At 40.7% G+C, this 21,317-nt stretch overlaps 2 protein-coding genes across 2 annotated transcripts in view; one reads left to right on the forward strand and one right to left on the reverse strand.

The window, feature by feature from the left end:
• Nucleotides 1-2,834, forward strand: part of sardh (sarcosine dehydrogenase) — a 44,737-nt gene extending 41,903 nt beyond the window's left edge. The window contains exon 22 of the mRNA XM_080046211.1: nucleotides 228-2,834. Within this exon, the coding sequence (XP_079902337.1) occupies nucleotides 228-356 (129 nt within the window). The 3' untranslated portion in view covers nucleotides 357-2,834. The remainder of the gene's footprint in view (nucleotides 1-227) is intronic.
• Nucleotides 2,835-3,258: 424 nt separating this feature from the next.
• Nucleotides 3,259-18,449, reverse strand: dbh (dopamine beta-hydroxylase (dopamine beta-monooxygenase); the record flags this gene model as incomplete). The annotated part of the gene is made up of 12 exons (XM_080047112.1): nucleotides 3,259-3,372; nucleotides 4,161-4,320; nucleotides 4,744-4,871; nucleotides 5,151-5,210; nucleotides 5,683-5,721; nucleotides 6,862-7,005; nucleotides 7,378-7,544; nucleotides 8,271-8,373; nucleotides 11,134-11,310; nucleotides 12,449-12,706; nucleotides 13,845-13,991; nucleotides 18,081-18,449. 12 exons carry the CDS (start codon nucleotides 18,447-18,449, stop codon nucleotides 3,259-3,261), a joined length of 1,866 nt encoding a protein of 621 aa, XP_079903238.1.
• Nucleotides 18,450-21,317: the final 2,868 nt, after the last annotated feature.

Raw genomic sequence — 21,317 nt, forward strand, 5'->3', positions numbered from 1 at the left:
TATAACTCCTGCGCCGTCCTCGTCTGTCAGATATGAAATTGTCCGTTGTGAAGTGACGTCCCAGTTCAGACCTCTATTTTCTATTTTTTTAAACAAAGACTGTGGATTAATTGGTCATCTCATTTCCACTCTCTGTTTTAATCCCCCTCCCCCCCCCGCTCTCTTCTGTTTGCTTATCATTCTCTTGTCCTTTTCTCATTTTTTCTTTCTTTCTTGTCTTCCATCAGGTGAGTGCCGATTTCATAAAGACCGGCGACTTCACCCTGGAGAGGATGGGAGAGACGTTCAAGGCCACGGCCCACCTCAAAACTCCATTTGACCCCCAGAACAAACGCATCAAGGGCATCTACGATTGAGAAGGACCACACGCGTGAAAACAGAGCGGAAAAAACACTGGTTGGAGAATTAGGCTTTTCTTTTTACATACAGGTGCAGCTGTTTAAGCACGAACTGCTTGAAAGGTATCTCCAATCAAATCAAATAACAATTGTATTCATATTATAACTGTGATTTTAATGGAAATAGCTGTCATGGATAAATTTTTACAATGTTTCTTTGTAAGAATGGTTTACAATCTGTATCAAAGATATCGAAGAGGTGCTGCTGACATGAATTTCGACCACACATTTTGCTACCCGCTCTGGGTTAGACAGTAAAAGTGTTCACCTTTTGAAGCAAATTTAAGTCAAATTCAGTCTTTAAGGACTTGACCCCATGCTATCAACATTTCTGTCAGTTTTAGAAGTCTAAACTAACTCAAACAATCTCTGTAAATGTTACATGGTACTGTGTGATTGATGATGTATAATTATAATGCCTCGACTGAAACCGGTGCTAAGTCATAACACTAGATAACTCAGGAAGTCTTAAAATCTATCTAAGAACTAGCATCCGGTTAGCAGTGAACCTGAGGACAATATAAACAGAAGTATAGGTGTGAGGCTAAGTATTTCTAATGGAACCCAAACAGCTATTACCCTAACCAAAATACTAATAACGGGGCTAAAAAATGTGTGTTTTTGCTCAAAGTAAATAACAACAACAAAGGCCTAGATCACTTAGTGAGAATTTATCTTACTTACTACGGCCTGTGTGTGCTTTAAGAGAGACTAATGAGAGAGCTACTGCAGACCTTTATTAGAAAAAAAATAATATTTAAGTCAATTCATATAGTGCTCTACACTAAAGTGTAGGGTAATTCATCCTATGAGGCCGCATAGTGCTGTCTCAAGAGAATCTCAAATACACCACCAGCCCTACAGACAGTTTGAGTCAGATTACAGTGCCTGATGTTTGGGCAGATATTACTAATTGAATAACAGAGTTTTTCATTTCTTGTGTGGTATCTAAGTCAGCCTGAGTGCTTATCAAAAGTTTGGGAGGAGGGAAGGGGGAAACAAAAAAAGCACCCTGAGGCACATTGTATCAGCCAGGGACAAAACACTGCAGGAGAAAAATGACAGAACTAGACAGTGTTATCAGAAAGCAGCTGGTACAGATACTGTAGAAGCCCCTTGTTTTTGGAACTGTCCCCCGGTTTGTCTGCCATCACTGCTGATTGAAAGCGTAATTTACCCTTTTTTTTTTATAAACGGAGCACTCTTAATTTAACCGTGCACTATGCAGTTTCAGGGGACGGGATTTGTTTGCATTTGCAGAGCCTACAGTATGTTTATTCAGTTATGAGAAAAATACCTTAGAAAATGTTCACTTCTCTGACACACCCAATGTGGCATAGTGCACCTTTAATTCTTCAGAGCGCTCTTTTGTTTTGTTTTGCTGTTTTGCCCAGCTGTTCAGGGGGGCATAACCGCTTCGCCCTTTTTTTCCAACTTTTAAACTGTGAAGCATCTTAACGAGGCATTGGGCAGCGGCACATTACGAAATGGCTTGTGGCCTCATTACATTTTTATTCAAAATATGAAGCATGCAGTGGTGAGTATGTGGCAGTACTGTATCGTAGTACTTGTGTAATTAAAAAAGTAAATTATGCTGAATCAGCTACCAGAGTCCTTACAGGTTCTTTTGATACGAGTCTTAACTTGACAATTCACTGAGTCTATATACAATTAAATTGTATGGTGCCTTTACATGTGTACACTGTGTACTGTGTATGTATACATAAAAAAAACTAAGACTGCTAACATGTTTGCTTGCTCCTTTGTCGGGAATTCATGGTTGTTCAGATGAAATTGTGACTGCGCTGTGACCTAAACAGCAAGAAGAGAAATCACTAATTTAGCACGTTGATAACTGATGATTAATGCCTTTAATGAGGTGCATGTGTGTTAAAGTAATTACATGTTTTGCTAATTGGTGGAGCTACTGAAGGAGTAGTTACATATTTTTTTGTCTTGACACTAAAAACTGAATTTGGTTATGAGTTATATTCTCCGTCTCTCTTTACTTCCACTTAAAAGGACACAGTTTCGGCCAAACCGTAACCAAAGTTCATGGAAACACCCTGTGTGACCAGCAGCCTGAAATGCTATGTGCGAAATAGGACAAGGCATTAATGTGTATAGCTACGACTGGCCTCTCAGATGTGTGTCGCTGTACGTTCAGCACAAAATGTTTACTAATGTGAAGTGATTCATTGATTCTGCCCCTGGTCCTCGAAGGTTTTTTTCTTCTTCTTCTTCTTTTTCTTCTAATTCAGTTCATACATACAATTACTCTTCCTTCCATAGTGTGATGGGAATATTGGACAAGTCTTAATTAAAGATAAAAAAGTGTAAATGTTTTAATGCGATTGTAAAAGTATATATTCTTGTTATTAATGTCTTATTGGGGTCTTTGGCCAGTTGAAAGAACAATAAAGGATTTGACACTTATTCTGTCCTATTAATACTTTCCTGTTTTAATACATTTCTTGCCATCATTTTGGTCAATGCAAAGACACACTTACACATACAGTGATAAACTATAAAAGTGATGACTGAAATTCATTAAATATTCTTTTGAAATTTTGAATTTTTTGGCATCAAGTCATTTCACTATAGGACTGTTTCACAACATTTTGGTCCCCAGAACCAATTAAATAGTGGAATTGATTTTTGTTTTTTACATGACATCCCATCCCAGTGTAAAAGTCAATGTGTGTGTACTTACAATAACACAGTAATTGGGTGTTTATAAAGGTAAATAAATACAGTAGGGGGGGCCAGAAAACCAAATGAATGGAGGACGCCATCTTTTAAATTCTGCAATGTCACAGGAGCTCTTTTGACTGTTGGTGTGTCATGATGGCCCCTTCGTTCAGACCGGGGGTGTTAGGGGTTGGCTGGTAGGAGATGCCCCTCCCTCACAGGGGTAGCGAGGTTTCTCCAGCATGGAGGTGACCACGGGAACAGACTGTTTGTCCCACTCTCCCTAGAGAAACAGATATAGGATGTTTGTGAGGAGTTGTTTGGCATAGAAACGGTAGCGTCCTTGATGTTTAGACGGCAGGTTTTATGAGGTACAATGTTTCAAACAAGATTAATCTCCCCCCCAAAAAAATCCACTGTGGTCTGGAGGTTATTTCAGCCAGACAGCTTTAAGAAAAGCCAGGTTCTTATCTTTTTCGCTCAAGGTCCAGTTCCCCAACTGTTGTTTTTGTGTGGAATGACTGATTACAGTTCAGTTTTTTGTAAGTACATCTGTCAACTCCTTTCTGCTTGTGGTGTGTCCTCTATCACTGAAAGGGAAAATGGGTGTGCATCAAAAGGCCCTCCAATCAATGGGCGGTGACTGGACTCTGTCATGTGATGGTATTCTAGTAGTGCCAGACAATCTGCTGCCCCTTTTTATATAGATTATGGACTCTTACAAAGGCTTAACTATGTGGGAGTCGGACTTATCAGCCTGACTGCTGAATTACTCTGAGAATATTTCATACAGGATTTCAACTGACTTCCAGCTGTGGCACTGTTAGTGAATCAACGCGAAAGCTTTTGAGAACTTGAGCAAGGCCTTTAAACACTATTGAACTTTTTTTTGAATTTGATTCATTTGTTCTGATCCAAACATCTCATGTCTCTGTTTGTAATACAGGTTAACAAGTGGCCCCATTCAGCTGGTCTGACCATACTCTGTCCAACTGAAGTCTGCCTTTTGAACTGTCTTAATGGGTGGCTTTGAAATCCATTGTATGGGAGCGAGTGTTTGGGTGGACTTACAGGAAAGAGGCGTGCGGTGGACTGGTTGCAGTGCATGGAGACTGGGGCCGTGTTATAAAGGGAATCCAGCACTTCTCCGGTGAACGCGTCCCACTGCAGCTGAGAATACTGCTCCGTCACACTAACCTCACCACACACGCACATGTCATTTCCATGGAACCTGGAGGGAAGGAGAGAAGGAGTGAGAGAGAGAGAGAGGTTGAAAGCAAGTCGATAAAAGAGGGAGGCAGAGTGAGATTGAGAAAAAGGAGGAAGAGAGATTGGAAAAGGGAGGGGGGAAGGAGAAGTTAGAATTGGTGTCGGGAGAGAACACAGATTGACTTTAAAAAGGAGACAAAGCATCTGGGTTTTTGGAGATTAAAAAAAGGAGGTAATCACACTATAGTTCCCGCCGGGAGCGAAGGAAGGATGAATGCTGGAATCCAAAATTGCTTAGTCACACAGAGGGGAATGTGGGAGATGGAGAGGGAGATGCAAAACAAGAAAGAAAAGAGTGAGAATGAAGGATGAGGGGGGAACAAGCCAATGATTTGTTAGGTAGAGGCAGAATAAGTTTTTTTCGGGCGTGTGTGTGCTATTATACCTGTTGATGAAGTTGAAGTACTTCTGCAGGTATGCCGGGTCCACGTGTGTCTTGCAGAGCTCCAGCTTGGTTCGAGGGTAGTAGTGCACGTAGTTGACGCACATTTCTTCCATGATGCCAAAGCCTCCCTGAGGAGACAGAGACATTTTGAAAAGGAGATTGACGCACATATATATAGCACTGAGCAGATGTTGGTATTAGCATTTCAAAGGAGGTATCATGTATGGTACACCCAGCAGACGCAGGTATTAAAGGGTGGCGATGGAAGGATTAGGAGAAAGATGGTGAGAGAGAGAGAGAGTGAGAAGGCAATATTTAAGGTTATTCTGTTGTTGACACAGCTGAAGTTGAACTTTTTACAGCGTGAAACATAGTTGTGTGTGTATATGAGTATATTTGATGCTCACCACTGTAGGCTTGCTCCTATCCTCTGTGTTATAGGTGCACTTTGTTATGAGGACGTCGCCCTGCAGGATCAAGCACACAAACACACTACAGCTTTCAAGTTTCACCCAAACTTTTTTTGAGGGGAACTGAAGACAATTTAAGGTTACCGACGGAACATTAGTTTAGTATTCTAGACAAGCCAATTGTTTGTTGAGCACATTGTATTTTTTTGGCTTTTTCCGGAGCTCGGCTGCTCCGTCTCACCAAAGGAACTTCCTGTCAGAGCAAAGATTTTTTACAGCCTGTCCCTGTTTCCACTCGAATTTTAGCCCCGTAATACAGTAGAGACAGACGTATTGTGATTCAACACTTGAAATGCAAAGGAGGGGGAAAAAATACATCTACGGCTGCTGGCATTCGGAAGCAGTTGGCTGATCTTGCAGAATGGTATAAGAATTCTCTCCCGATTGTAATATCTGCACAAGCGGAAGGCTAAACCACAACCTTGGGTAATTTCAAACACGGCCACACAGTGATCAGCTTTATACTTACGGGTAAAACGTTCACCATTTTCCGAAGAACCCGGATGGTCTATAAGGAAGAGGACAAAAAAACAAATACTGTAATTTAAAAGAATAATCCACAGAAAATTCATTGGTTTGTGTTTTTCTATCCGTATAGTTTGACTAGAAATAAGGCTTGAATTTAAGATGGAGGAGTAAATAATTGATTCTTAATTTCCAAAACACTGATAGTGATCCTTTGATCCATGGATTTACCAGAACAGTTATTTGTCTAATTAGAATTTCTTGTTACCACTGGATTTTTTTCAAAGCGGTTTTTCATAGTGTTTTGTGTATGGATGTTTTTTTGGGGGTGCGCACGTGTATTAGAAAAAAAAAGCTATTAGCTTTGCAGAGAACGGTTTGATAAAGTCTTTGTACAACTAATGAGGCTGCAGGGTTTGAAACAACACCGCCACACAGGTACACTCAGATTAGTCTGACATCAACAGCAACTGGAGATTGTATCAGGCGCTCTAACAGATGTCCTTCTCGTGTGTGTGTCTGTGTCTGTGCCTGTGTCTGTACCTGCCTCAGGATATTGCATTTAAAATAACACATCACATGGTCTGCTGTCTCTCAACAATGTAAGTGTTGCCGTTTGTCCGTTCTGATGTTGAGTTGAGGGCCAGGGAGATTAAAAGTCTTGTGGATGGGGATTATATAGTGTGAGGCCTTAATTTATGCTATGAAAGGCTGATATAATTATGACTGCTTATCTCACAAGGGTTATAACTCCCATAGAATACCATCAGGCATAAGAGCTCAGATAAAGGCTCAGCTGATTCGTCAGCTTTTAAAGTGTTCAGTGGATAATATAGTACAAGCGTGTATGCTGCTTTTACTGTCTACTCCTTGTTAAGAGGTCAAGGTTATTTTTACTTATCAAAAGCATAAAATAATACAGCTGAATATGTGTATGTGTTAACAAAGCCTGAGATGCCCATAGTTGTCAAAAAGCAACAAATAGGTTCAATATGTATGCTTTTGTTTTAGAAGGTTCAGTAGAAACATGCATTCCTCTGATATGTGTTGATGATATTCTTGTCCCTGTGGCACATAGCTCAGTGAAGAGAAATGCAGTGAAACAGACGTATATCCAACTTAATACAATGTAAGATGCAAAGGCACAAAGCATGGATCCCTGGCAGGGTGAAGTAAGCCTCACCTGGTAGTGTGTACTGAAGTGCTGGTCCTCTTGCACCACCTCCAGCTCTCTGCCTCCCCTCACCAACACCGTCCTCACCCCACGGCCCGCCAGGTGGGTGTGCAGCTGGGACGCGAAAATATAGATTCCTCCAGGAGGCAAAGCCTACAGGCACAAAGGCAGACAGACAGACTGAGAAACAAGACTTTGTGAAGTTTGAGTTCCAATTAAAACTACTGTGCCTCAGGGACCGAAATATGTGGCACGCCGTTATTAGGAACGTTTGCACCATCAGTGATGCGTTCAAAGCTGCTACGAGGAACTTTTAAGTATTTCTGAATCAGTCTTTTCAAGTTTTTCCTCTGTTGATCATAAATGATGTTGTTCTTAATGCCTTTGTCATGGGTACGCTCACCCAGGAACAACGGCTGGCGTGGTTAAAACACTACCAGTTTTGTCCCAAGGGGGCGCTAGAATGAACACAAACTGAAAGTTCCCCGGAGCGCCTTTAAAAGATAGAGACTTTTGTATACACACAGTCTTGGTACACTTGGAGTTGCAGTATCCACTGAGGTAGAAGGCGTGTTGTCTGGGTGGGATAGCCATGACCGGAGTATAAACCAGGCCCAGCTCCATGATCCCTGCGTCATACCGCCTCAGACTAGGGGTGTAGTGCAACCGGATCCCTGATGTGTCACGCCGGCCTGCATGAGGAAATCATGGAATATTATGTATGATATATGTAACATCTGGTCAATTTTTTAAGTAAACACAAATGCATCCCATTTTGAGTTTAAAATAAGCCCCACTCAGGAAAGAGCTTGCTGGTAAAGAAAAACATTTATTAAATAAAACTGGAGCTTGCCAATATTCTTTAGATGTTAAGGGAAGCTCTGGTGGTTATTTCTGAAAATGTGTTTAAAAATTCAAACCAAGGAGGTGGCCTAGGGGTTTGATTTGCTACATCTCATCTTTGCTTGGGATATTTAGATAAATCTCTTCCTGAAATCTCTCTATCTTGTCTTATTTTCTAGTATTTTTTTCTATTGTCAATTGCCTAAAATGCTCCATATAGTTTAACAATGTGACACAATCGTGACAAAAAAGAAAACCAACACTAAACAAAATGTGATATGTTGGGCATTGGGAGATATTTATGTAGGATATGTGAGATCAGATCAGGGCAAAGAAGGCAAAGTCTGTAGTGAGAGTACTTGCAAGATCAAAAGGTGCCTGAGTAATTTAAATAATTCGCTCTGTTGAAGATAAGCCTAGCACTTATCGGGAGAGATACTGTGAATCCTTCTATGTGTGAGATACAAGAAGAATGCAAGTGTGAAAGTATATGCTCCTTTTAAGTGTGTGTGTGTGTGTGTGTGTGTGTGTGTGTGTGTGAGTGTGTGTGTGTGTGTGTGTGTTTTGGTGTGTACCAGATAATAGCAGAGGGTTGTGGTAATGGACCTCAAGACGAAGGAACCTTGAGGAACCTGCTCCACCCATAGGCAGCCCTGCGTCTGGAGGATAGTAAAAAGCCTGCAAGCAAACACACACACACACACACACACACACACACACACACACACACACACACACACACACACACACACAATTAATTATCTCTATCATGTACGCACGGCTGCTTTGAAGTTCTCATTTCACACACAGTAGGACCTCTTAAAATTCAATCTCAGGCTTTTCCCCATCCACCTCAAACCTGTCGTCCAACCTCTGTGAGATGTCAAAGAGGCACATCTTAGGGATCATCACTCACACTTAAATAATTACACCTTATTGCCCTTTCACCAGTGATAAAAACATATCCTCTCTAGCTATTCTAGTTTGTGGTTCTCTCTTCCACTTCTCACTGTGGTCTCTAAAAATAAAGGGACGCCTACTCACGAACTCCCGACAACCCACCAGAGCTAAAAATGTAACAGCTATAGATTGTGAAAGGGTGTTTTTAATCTCTTTATGACTACTCAGAAAACTGATAAAAACTGATTTAAATCATTTCAGACTTTGCCTCAACTATGTTCCTTCAAATGTCAAAGAATGTTAATTGCTTATTTCTAAACCGAAGAAAGGTTGTTCTTTTTTCGTCCTCTTTCACTCTTTTTCTGCTTATTGTTTTGTATTATTTGTTTTACTCACTGCTGGCCCCATGTGCACCAAAACTCCACGCTATTATGAAATGGAATGGAATCTTGATTTAATCTGGATTCATCAGCAGTATCTGTTTGGGAAGGAAGGCCCACACCTTCGGCCACGTCTGCTTCGGCCACACACACACACACACACACACACACACACACACACACACACACACACACACACACACACACACACACACACACACACACACACACACACACACACAGTTTTTCCCTCGGTTGCTGTCCTCTCACGCATTCTGATAGTGTCATACATTATTGTTTCACAAACACACACACACTCTCTCTCTCTCTCTCTCTCTCTCTCTACCTTCCTTATACCTCTTGTTTTGTGTATTTTTGCAATGGCACGCTTTTCCCTATCTGAAGGCGATGCCGGAGGGGGGGAGAACGAAACACCGCTATTAGGAGGTGATGAAAGAGGCTGAATACTTCCCACCTAATCTTGTCTCGGCAGCTCATGGCTCACAGAAGGCATCCTGCGTGTTTTTGTTTGGCCGGCAGATAATCCAATCAGGGGGGGGGGGGGGGGGGACAGGCAGGCTGTGTGATACAGTGGGGAGCAGAGCGGAGAAATATGGTGACAGGCTCCACAGTTCCCTGTCCTCTCTGCTTTATGTGACGAGCAAGCCGCTTGCTTGATTGATCAGCCCGGCTGGCTATGTGGCTGTAGTACATAAGTGGAGTGATGCAATGCCTGATACAGGACTGGCTGACTGACTCAATGAATGACTTGTTGGCAGAGGAAACAGGTGCGTTTTCACCTGCACTGAATATTTCTGGCAGGAGCTGCTGGTGCCTTTAGAAATGAACTGCAGTGAGTGGTCTAGTTTTCAAAAGAAATGGGGACAAACGTGGAACTCCAGTGCTGGCAGTGGGTTCTATGAGTAGGAGAACAAAAAAAAGTAACTGCTGGAATGCCATTTTTTGGCTGGCTGAGTAGTTGTCGAGTTTTCGGGGCTGTAGCGAGGATTTAGTAATACTTTAGGGAATGCAGTGGTGGTGGAGACGACATACTAAGTCATTCTATTTTCATTTCACTGGCCTTTACATTTTTTAAGGCCGCTTTATGGCAGCAGGACTCATTGTTATACAACACTGACATATCACGTTATAACCATGCACTGATGAAATAGGAGGTGGTGGGATGGAAACTAAAACATAAGCTAAAAGTGGTGAAAACTCTTTGTAGAGCTGAGGGAATTTCTGATCCAGTAAATGGATAGTCTGTGAAATATTCCTCATATGTACAGTATGTGCTAGTTGGTAGATTCATTCAGTCGACTGAGGACACCTCTTTATGCGCTACCAATGTATGTAAATCTGTGGCTTTCATTTGTGTTTTTTGTTGTCTCCATGTAAGAAAGTTTTTGAATATTTGCATGCAAGTGTGTGCTTCCCACATGAAGACTGTCTCCGAGCTCATAATAGACTTGTGCTGCGTGTGGGATTATCTTTCCAAGGTTTTTCTGCTTGCAGTTCCAGGCAAATTCGGAAAATTGCTCGCGTAGGAGTTTTTTTTGTCTATCTCTCATAATGGGGAAAGGAGGACTGGACCATAGTCAAGGACTGGATCATATAGTCGAGCTTTACTCTAACTCTCAATTAGACACCTGTTATGTGTATATAAAAAAAATTGTCAATATAGAAATGTTTAGCCTATTCTCCTTTATCTGATGGTGTTTGTGCAGGTTGCTGTTGCTGTTTTCGGGGTAAATTTGAGTCTTAAATATAATATAATATAATATAATATAATATAATATAATATAATATAATATAATATAATATAATATAATATAATATAATATAATATAATATAATATAATATAATATAAAATAATATAATATAATATAATATAATATAATATAATATAATATAATATAATATAATATAATATAATATAATATAATATAATATAATATAATATTCGGCTACATTTTATTTTATTTGTATCATAAAGTTATATTCAGGTAAGTGTTGAGGATTTGTTTATGGCAGAGTTGTTGTTGTTGTTTTAATTAGTTTTGTTTAGGGAACTGTGAGTTAATATAGTCAGAGGAAAGGTCCTCATAAGGATAGAAGTTAGAGAATGGTAGCGTAGGTGTATGTCTCCGTTCATACCTCAGCACCCATGGCCCATGCTGCCAGCACGTGGCGGCAGGAGTCCAGCTTGCCCGGCTTCATCTTGTCATCACAGGAGCCGCTGTAGTCGGGGACGTCGCGAAGTTCCGGAGCGCATTCAAACACTTCCATGTGATGCACGATGGCCTCGTTACCCGGAGTTACCACTGACTCGTACTGACAGAAACACAGGGAGGCGCGAAAAGAAAAGAGTGAAGAAGAGAGTTGTGAGGTGTTATGGGGTTTTACTACTTAAAGCAGACAGGTACGTTAAAGGTGCATTATGCGGCTTTAGTGGAGGGGGATTTGTTTACATTTGCAGAGCCTGCAGTTAGTTTACAAAACATATGTTCTCTACATGAAATACAAACTATTGAATAATTATATCTTCATAAATCAAAACTAAATTATTTTGAGGAACCTGGGACCAAACGTAAGACTAGAATATGTCTATAAACCAAACTGTGGGCCCTGCTGCTGTAAACAACAGTAACTTTTCAGGTAGCTTTCTTACTTCAAACAGTGTTCCGGGGTTCACATTTTCCTGTAAGGCAACTTTGTTTATTTAGTTATGAAAATATACCTTAGAAAATGTTAAATTATCTGACACACCGAAAGTTACATAGTGCACCTTTAATAAAAACATTGAATTAGTTTAATGGTACTACTTTGCAATAGCCACATATCGTATGCTACCATAGTAAAACAGTTTTTGTGGAGGATCTGTTCCTCATTTATCGCATGTATTTATAGATCTATAAATCAGGATATGAGGTGCTAAGTTTGTTGTGTTGATATCCCTTCCCTTCCTTAAAGCTATAGTGCGTACATTTTTTCCATATAAATGTATGTCGTTACATTCAAGCCATTGTAAAATGAGTTGACACAAAGTGGATTAAGCCAATCAGCTCCACAAAACTCTCTCTGTATATGGCAGTGTTTAAAAACGACACTGGTGCAGGAGCTAAAGTAGCGACCACGAAACGTTTCTACTGCTAAGAAAAACCTGCATGTACACCAGAAAAATAAAAGTGTCATGCGCCATCACCGAAGAATGACCTCATGGGAGCCTACAGTGTTGTTGTAATTACTCATAATTCCTCATGGGGGGCAACAGAAGTTACGCACTAAAGCTTTAACCATTACAATATGACCCCTTGTTTTGTGGTAAACAAGCAGCAATAATGACCTGCCTGTGCGACATCTCCCATCTCAACCCCCCCCCCCCCCCCCCCACACACACACACACACTCTACCGTGTGTCAAGAAACTCAAGCTGTTTTTTAAGTGTTTCCATTTTTAGAAGCACTTATACCATAACAATGTGGCTCTTGGGCATGTTTTCAGGCAGCTTCTGTATAAAGCACCAGTAGGTGGTCTCCTGGTTGGGTATGATGACATTTGGCGCCAGCACTTCCAGCGTGGACACATCCGGAGGCAGAGTTGGCGAAGGCGTGTCGGGGCGCAGCATCAACACTCTCTGTACGCCTGTGTGGATGCGGGAGAGGTTCAGCTGATCCAGAGAGGCAAGTGGTCCATCCAAGAATCCATATATGACGTGCACAGTTCCCTCCTTATTAAAAATAGAGAAAATAAAGCATGTCTGAAGGTCTTGCTGCAAACAGTATACATGCAGCAAGTAACAGCAAGGATTTAGCCTCTCATGATCATGATTTTTTCCTGAAAGGTCTCCTCAAGCAAACACATATAACTTCTTATTGTGTTGTCATAGTGATGAGCATTGGTTTTGTGTCTGCAAGCTTTTTGGTACCATGGAAACCGTGATCGTTATACTGATTCAGTGAGAAATTGTGCTGATCATTCTTACTTTTTTTTATGAAACCACAAGCTCTCCATGATTATCAGTCTCGTCGTCTTTTCTTCACTAAAGATGGCAATAAAAAAAATCGTACAAAAAAACGTGCGCGCGCACACACACACAAGCACACACATATGGGCACGGTGTGTGTGTGCGCGTGTGTGTGTGTGTGTGTCACCTGTTAAGCTGTCCAATTCAGTATGTTCAGTATTGACAGACATTTTTGCTTTTAGGTGCATGTATGCAACGTATAAAGCAACAAGTGTCCTTTCCTTTAACATGCACTCAGGTAGACTGGAAGGGTGACATGAATGTTGAGGAGAAAATCCTGCTAAGCGTCAGTCAAACCAATGTTTTTACAGCACTTATAACAAAGCCTTCTGCAGTTCTCTGTGTGTTAGAGATGATACATTATTTCAAAGGTAAGAAAAGAAACAGTAAAACAATGGGAGACTTCTGACAGGGGGAGTGCTGCTACCATGGTAAAACAGATGCAGGACAACAGAAGATTCTACACAAAAGAGTGAGACAGAAGCCAAACCAAATTTCTCTCAAAGAAGTACACACTAAAAAACTAAAACTAAACGCATAAATAAACCAACCAACCAAAGAAAAGGCCTCTATGAATACCCAGTAGTAAAGAACCTAGCAGCTTGAAAACAAATCCACAATTCACAATCCCACTTGAAAACCACGCCACGTTCTGCTCCCCCTGGCATGAACACACACACATACACACACACACACACACACACACACACACGCACACACACACACACACATGCACACGCACACACACACACACACACACACACACACACACACACACACACACACACACGCACACACACACACACACACACACACACTGTGAAAGAAAGATTTTTCACACCTCGATGAGGTAGTCCCTGGGATCACAGGTACTGAATGGTCTTTTGAAGAGCAGGTAGAACCCGTCAGGTTTCTGTTTGGCTTCCATCAACTCGTAGTCTTGTTGGCTGTCCAATGAAACGCGTCCCTCGCCGTCGCTCCAAGCATCCTGCAGGAGAAGGCACACACTGTAACTTTGCTATGGAGCTATTCATTCATTAAAAACCAAACAAACACTAGAGGATATTGAAAAGCTCATTGGTGTCGTCCATGGCATGGTTCAAAAGGGGATAAGGGAGTTTAGATAACCTTTTCTTAACCTAAGCTGTGGAAAAAGTAAACCATATTGAATTTTGCAGAAAAAAAAGCAAAGTTGTACTGAAATGTCACCTCATTTTCATTAACGGAGGGAAAAACTAATGTGGTTTTTGTCGATTTGAACATTAACCCAAACCTACACGGTTTCTAGTGGACAGTTTAGCAGTGGATTATGATGCAGTTGATAGGAAGAAATCGCTGAAACTGTCCATGGCAAGATTCCTCTTCTGTGCCAGCAGCAGGCTCTGCAACAGCTCTGTCTATCCGCTTCTGTTATGTTTCTCACATTCATATCTGTCTAGAATAGCACCTAAGAGATCTCTCCCTTTATTTTCCTTCTCCCTCTCTGACCCTCTTGCATAACCGTTCCACACAAAGATTTTTTAATGCAACGGTTTTGAAAATGTATTGCATGTGCATTGATCTAAAGAAGTAACGTGGGCAGCTCACCGTATGTGTCATGTGTGTTACATGTCTGCGTTCAGAATATACCGGCTACCACCTCTGCAGATGGCTCAGAGACTGACTCATATCTCGTCTGTTTCATTTAAAAAAAATATTAAAGCTTGAAACATTATGATGTAGAATGTGTTGGTTACACAAGTCATGTTTAGTTTAAGGTTGGAAGAGGTCAGTTTTTGGTGGAGTGAGAAACCTCTGATGGACTCTGCTTAAAAGTCTGCTTAAAATATTTTGGTTTGAAGGCTAGGTTTTCCATTCTGTCTTATAGCACTACCCACATATCCATTTGTACACTTACATAGTTTTTGGTCACTTATTTTTCAAAGGATTTACTGGTCTACGTATCATTGTTGAGGTCTCAGTGGGGAGTTGCTGTTTCCAAATGCGGGTACTTCCATTAAACCTGTCCATTAAGGGTTCATCATACAGTATTTAGGCCTATTAGTGATCTATATCGCTCACTGTAAATTGCCCGTATGTCTCCTATTTTACTGTCTACCTTAGGACTTAAAGTCACATCTGACCAAAAGTTAAGAAAGAGAAAAGAAAATAATCTTCTGTCTCCATATCTCCAGTATGATACGTTGGTTGGGACATAATCTATAAATCCAAGAATCCGTGGCCTGATTTGAATACATTGATTTAAGAAGGGATTTTAGGATTCCAAGAACTTGAAGCATATCTGAATTATGCCTGGCTTTGTGATAAGCAATGTGTGTGTGCATGTGTGTGTGTGTGTGTGTGTGTGTGTGTGTGTGTGTGTGTGTGTGTGTGTGTGTGTGTGTGTGTGTGTGTGTGTGTGTGTGTGCAACCCGATCTCACGCCGAGGCGTGAGATACACACGCATGGACCGGCGTCTAACTCACACGCCTTGCCTGACCAGGGCGTCTCTATTACACGCGCACCTCCGTAGTCAAGATGGCGGCCGCGGTTGTTTTTGTCTATATTATAACCTCTCCCTGTCCCCTTGCCCTAACCCTAACCACCGAGGGGGCTGCAGCTAGATAGTATTGAAATGCTGGGGGAACATGTGGTGCTATTCCTGGGACAACATGTCGGCCCCTGTTGGTGCTATTCCTCCGTTCATTTAGACTATTCCTCCATTCATTTAGACGGCGGGAGGTGCGCGTGTAATAGAGACGCCCTTGTCAGGCAAGGCGTGTGAGTTAGACGCCGGTCCATGCGTGTCTATTAGACGCCTCGGCGTGATACCAGGTTGGTGTGTGTGTGTGAGAGAGAGAGAGAGAGAGAGAGAGAGAGAGAGAGAGAGAGCACTGTAGCTTAGCAGTGACCTTTCTTCTGCTCCTGAGGGAAGGCAGATAGATAGAGGAAGGGGAGGATGACAGTCTGATAAGAGTGAGGAGATCTGTTTTAGCAAGAAAAACTTTTCCAAAGATTGGATAGTTACTTTATGATGGTGTGATCTTACACTGCGGGCTACTCTGAGATTTGGGTAACTTTAAAGGCCAACTAGACTGAGGTCAGAGGGTCAAAGCTTCTGTTCATTTTAATGTGTGCAATTTGTTTCCAACCTCCTCCTTTATGTACCTACTATCAAGAGGTTTGATTTGTCACAACACTTCATACATCTATTTAACTACATTACATTTAATAACATAATGTTTTGTCTTTGTCATCACAAAAATGATTGAATGGCAATGGAATTCTAATCATTCTTGTTGTAGAGATTAGGAATGTTTAAAGAAAATCCGCAAGTGGAAAAGATGTACACTACACATAATAGTTCAAAGTTAACATATATAGAAATAATCTTTTGTGTTATATTAAGCATATATAAAAGAGAATACAGTTAAATAAAACACACGGTAGAATATAACATACTGTATATCAATTGATGCAAACCGTAAGTAGATGTAACAAAAGTAACTTTAAGTACAAACAGTATAAAGGGTCCAGATGTTACAGTAGCATGAGACACAACTACGTGCATAACCCTAATGTGCAATATCCAATAGCATTCCTGTCTGTGCCTGCAGACTCTGGAGTCCCTCCGGCATCAGATCGAATCCTCTGAACGATTCCCAACAGAGATTACATTTAGTGTTTTATCTGTGTTGAATAAGTCAATAAAACTGCCCAAAAAAAATCAATAAAAAAGCATAAAATAATATATTGCATGGTGTATATACTTTGTATGACCCCATTTTCAATTACTATGGCAACAAACAGATGAGAAGCAAAAAATAAATGTAATGTAGCCCCTTCATGTATTCTGAGGTCATATTCCATGAGAAGGAAACAGCATTATTTGTGATGGCTACCGACTTTCACCATGCCTTTGTATGTTTAAATCGGTTGCTCTAGTTCTCAATGTATGTCGTGCATTTACCAACCAATCAGATGTTGGTAGATACCGTTTAAGTTAATATGTAAATATTATGGGACACAGATAACGTAGTAAGAAAAGGTTTTTCCCAGGAAGAAGAATCCGAATTGATAGTAAATCATTTTGAACTGTAATTGGTATTCACCTTGCTTCCTGTTTCTCATTAACATTTACACAATAACTCTACGGGTACAAAGGAAAATTAAAAGGAAGGTAAATGGGATTTTCATGGCGAGATGAATTGCTTTTCCGAAGAATTTATCAGCACATTTTTCAGAAAGAAAAAAATCTTGTGTGTGGCAAAGTGGAAAAAAATAAGACATTTAACACATCTTAATCAACACAGGATTTAATTTTGATATGCTAATATCTTGCTAATGATTCCCAGATGAACTTCAGCTATTAGTGCAGTTTGAGTGATTTCCAATTAGCAGGGGCCGATAACATCCTTTTGTGACTATGTGATCACGAAGCAGCAAGCCAATCCGCCGGCTCCTCGTGCAAAAAGCCCAATCTCACGCCCCGGGGACCACAGACTGACGAGGAAGGCTAAGAAAAGAGGAAAACCTGGGCTCCTCAAGGTTTTATGTGTAATCCCTGTTTCATTTAGGAATAGAACAAGTGAACACAGGGAGAAACGTTGTACGAGAATGTGAGAATGATTGGATTTTTACATATTCTGTTTTTTATTCAAGACCTGTGTCATTCGGACTTCTTATAAACTCAACACCCCAAATTCTAATTGTTTTTAAAACTATTTTAATGTCAATGAATTTGTTTTTGTGATTTAATTAAAAAAGTGACACCTTAATAAGTGAAATTAATCTAGAATAAAGGTACTTTTCAGAAGGCTGACATTTCTGTATTAGAAAACCTTTTTTTTTTAAATTGGTTTTATGTAATATTTGAATATTTTCTGTTACTGGATTTTGTATATTCCATGAGCTTTAAGCCGTAATCAGAAAATCCTCACATATCTCACTGTAATAAATCAAGACTTAAGAATACAGTATTAGAAAGTTTCATTTTTATATGGACTTTTAAATGATATTCTTGAGATACATACAGTACATACACCTGTACAGAGAGACACACATTTGCAGTGGATTGCTTGCTTGCTTGCTTGCTTACCCCAAAGTAGCTATTAGTGCCAGAGTCCCACAGCACCACTAGGTCTGCGTTGGTCAGCTCCCCGCGGTCAGACATGCCTAGCACCACACCGTGTTTGAGCTGGGCCACCCTCAGCTCCATGTAAAGCTCCTGCTGGGCATAGCTGATGTTCCAGGCCAGCCGGAGGTCCCCGCGCGGGTCAAGGGGCACGCTAAAGGGCATGGGCAGAGGCGGTAGGGGGCCGGAGGGGTTCGACTTAAGGCTGGACACTTCCACGGCATTGGTGGGCGCCTGATACGAAGCCACCAAGATGACCATGAGAGCAGCCAGGGCTGTGAAGTACATGATGGTGACGTCTTGAAGGCGAAGGTTCTTACTGAAGATCCTCATTGGTGTCCCGGTGATGGATTTCAATTAATTTTTTGTCAGGGTGGATTTGCTTTTTTTCCCTCTTCTTCTTCTTTTTTTTACATCAGTTTTGGTCTTTCAATCTTCCTTGGGCCAGAGTTGATTTGGAGTCCAATCCACAAAGTTGTGTGAGGAGAGTTTTCTTTTTTCTTCTCAATGCTGTTGTAGTTCTGTGAGCGCTCAAGCTATCCACATTCAAACACTCACTGGTTTTGTTAGCCTACCTGAGCTCTGCACTCCCTTCTGACCACAGTATACTCAGCATCTTCCCCCGCAATAACCAAGTGAAATGGTTAATTATTCTCTCCTCGTGTTTTCTATCTTCTCAGGCCCTCATTTTTAGAGAATAGCATCACTATCTATCCAGTTCTTTATTTTTTTTAGGTTTTCTTTGTTTCCAAGCACTTGTGGGTAGTGTCTCTTTCCTCTGAGCAACTGTTCCGTCTCATCCTCCTCACTGCTTTTTAAGAGACTCCTCCCTTGTGAGTTGCCTGTTTTTATCCGGCCTAATGGTATTACATTTGTTGAGGAAAATTGGATTGGCATCCTTTAAGCCCTGGGGTCAACCATGATTCTGCACATCTGCCAGACCCTAATTGATCCAAATTCAACCATGGACATTATCAACGACAATCTCCTTAGACGAACTAAACTAAATTGCTCGCTCCATCTTTGTCTTTTTTTTTGCATTGGTATATCATATATTCTCTGGTACATTTCCTGACAAAAAGTATTCTACACACTATACTTCTCACTTGGCTTGTTGAATATTGGATTCAAAGTGGAAGAGGACTCTGGTGGAGGCGTAAACAAGGCATTAATGCATTAGACCCTTTCACTAAGCTAAGCTGCTGCCTCAGGCTGATGGAGACCTAATCAAACTGTCAATTATGGGTTTAAAAGCAAGACAGACACATTCAGCTTGGTTTCAAAGGTTAGTCAAGCTCCTATGTGCGAAGGTGTGTGTGTGTGTGTGTGTGTGTGTGTGTGTGTGTGTGTGTGTGTGTAAAAAAGCCGAATCAACTCTAAGAATCAAAATGAAAAATAAGGTTCTGAAGGCCCAGTCACTTGTACAAAGTGTTATGAACATTATACATATAAATAGATTTAAAAAGAGATAATGACAAAACATGTTACTGATGTAAAGAGTTGATTCCACAGCATGGAGTGTGTTACATGCCTTTGGGGGTGTAAACATTATTTGCCCATGTATAATAATAATTAATACAATAGAATTTACTCAGATGGGTGTGAGTGTATGAAGAAACTGGCTTCAATTACTCAAATAATAAATAATATTGAACTCTCCATAGTGTGTTTCATCATCGTAGCGGTTGTTTGTTTACTGTGTAGCATCTTTCATTCAGAAAAGAGAGAGATTTCCTTTTCCATATGACCTTTGAGTAGTACAACGTCTTCCACACAAAACCCAAAGATGACACTGATGGAAAGTGTATTGACAACTAGCCAATTTATTTTATGCAGGACATGGGCCTTCACCTACTGAGTAAGCTGGAAGGCCCACTTATGCACATATACAGATGCACACTAACTGTCGTATGACAAGTGTGTAACATGATTGCCATTCATGACAATGAAACCATTGTGTTAGCCTCTATGTGGTTGATATTCCAATTAATTTGCCAAATGTACATTTATTGGAGATTTAGACATGTGTAAACTCTTTTAATTCCTCAGAATCCAACCGAAAATTTGCAAAACCTCCAGAGAGTGGCCGACATGAGAGCTGATGTTGGTACTCTTGTTTCTTCTTGAGTGTCCTGGGAGAGAATTTTGCATTGTGCCACATAGTTAGGTACCCTTTTAAGGCTACATCCTTGTGGTTTCAGGAATCAAGCATATTAATTATCTTTACGTGTTTTAGTGCCAACTTTAAAATGACAGGTATATATGCTTCAACTGTGGCACTCTTTTTGAAAAAAAAGTCACAAAGTGCCTTAAATGTATGCTTTGAATAAACAAGAAAATACTCTTTTTTTTACTAAATCAATAAATTGGAAAAAACATCCTCATAAAAGAAGAAGTCTGTATATACAGTATGTAACGTGTATACTGTATAGCTCAGTGGTCGCCAACAATGTGCTGAGGAGGTGTCAGCTGGCCCCTTGTCACACACGACATTTTGACGTGTCTCAAAATAAAATAAAAAACAGTCTGAATTCCATTTAGCTGTATTGGTTTCAGGTCCTTGGTAAGATGTATGCCGCCACACTTTCACACTGCTATGGCTTCCTGGGAGGCTTGAAAAGAACAGAACAGAGCTATCATTAATGTTATTGGAACATCTGTGCAGTACCTACTGTGACAATTGCAAATGTCTGCTTTGAGAAATAGGCTATTCCATGTGATTTTACTGATAAGTTCTTTCCCTCTCTGAAATATCAATCAATACAAATGAGTTTTAAGAAGAGATTTAAGGAAGGTTATTGATTCGACTCATGGAAACCGGCCACATTGGTTACTGCCAGAGGGCTTCGGTCTGCACAAAGGCTGGGTGCTATGGGCTAACAGCTCAAATAATTTTTGTGTGTTTAATTCTTCTTTAAAGAGACACTTAATACTCTTAGAAATCTTGTTTTTGCTCACCATCAGTGGCTCACCTTCTCATGATGTACAGATCCAGGAGCTGATGACATCACAGATGTGTGTAATTACACAAGCAACTAAGCCCACTTCTGACCAACAAACACTTAAGTGAAGCAGCCTTGAAACCTTCAGCTAGGGCGTGCTGTGAAACACAAGTTGGACACGTCTCTGTGTTCATGTTCCGTTGTAATTCAATGAACTCCAAAGTTCTGTTTGTGTGTTTGTGTGTGCGCGCGCGTGTGT

This window comes from Ammodytes marinus, assembly GCF_949987685.1.
Source record: "Ammodytes marinus genome assembly, chromosome: 18".
In the NCBI taxonomy this organism is placed as follows: Eukaryota; Metazoa; Chordata; class Actinopteri; order Uranoscopiformes; family Ammodytidae; genus Ammodytes; species Ammodytes marinus.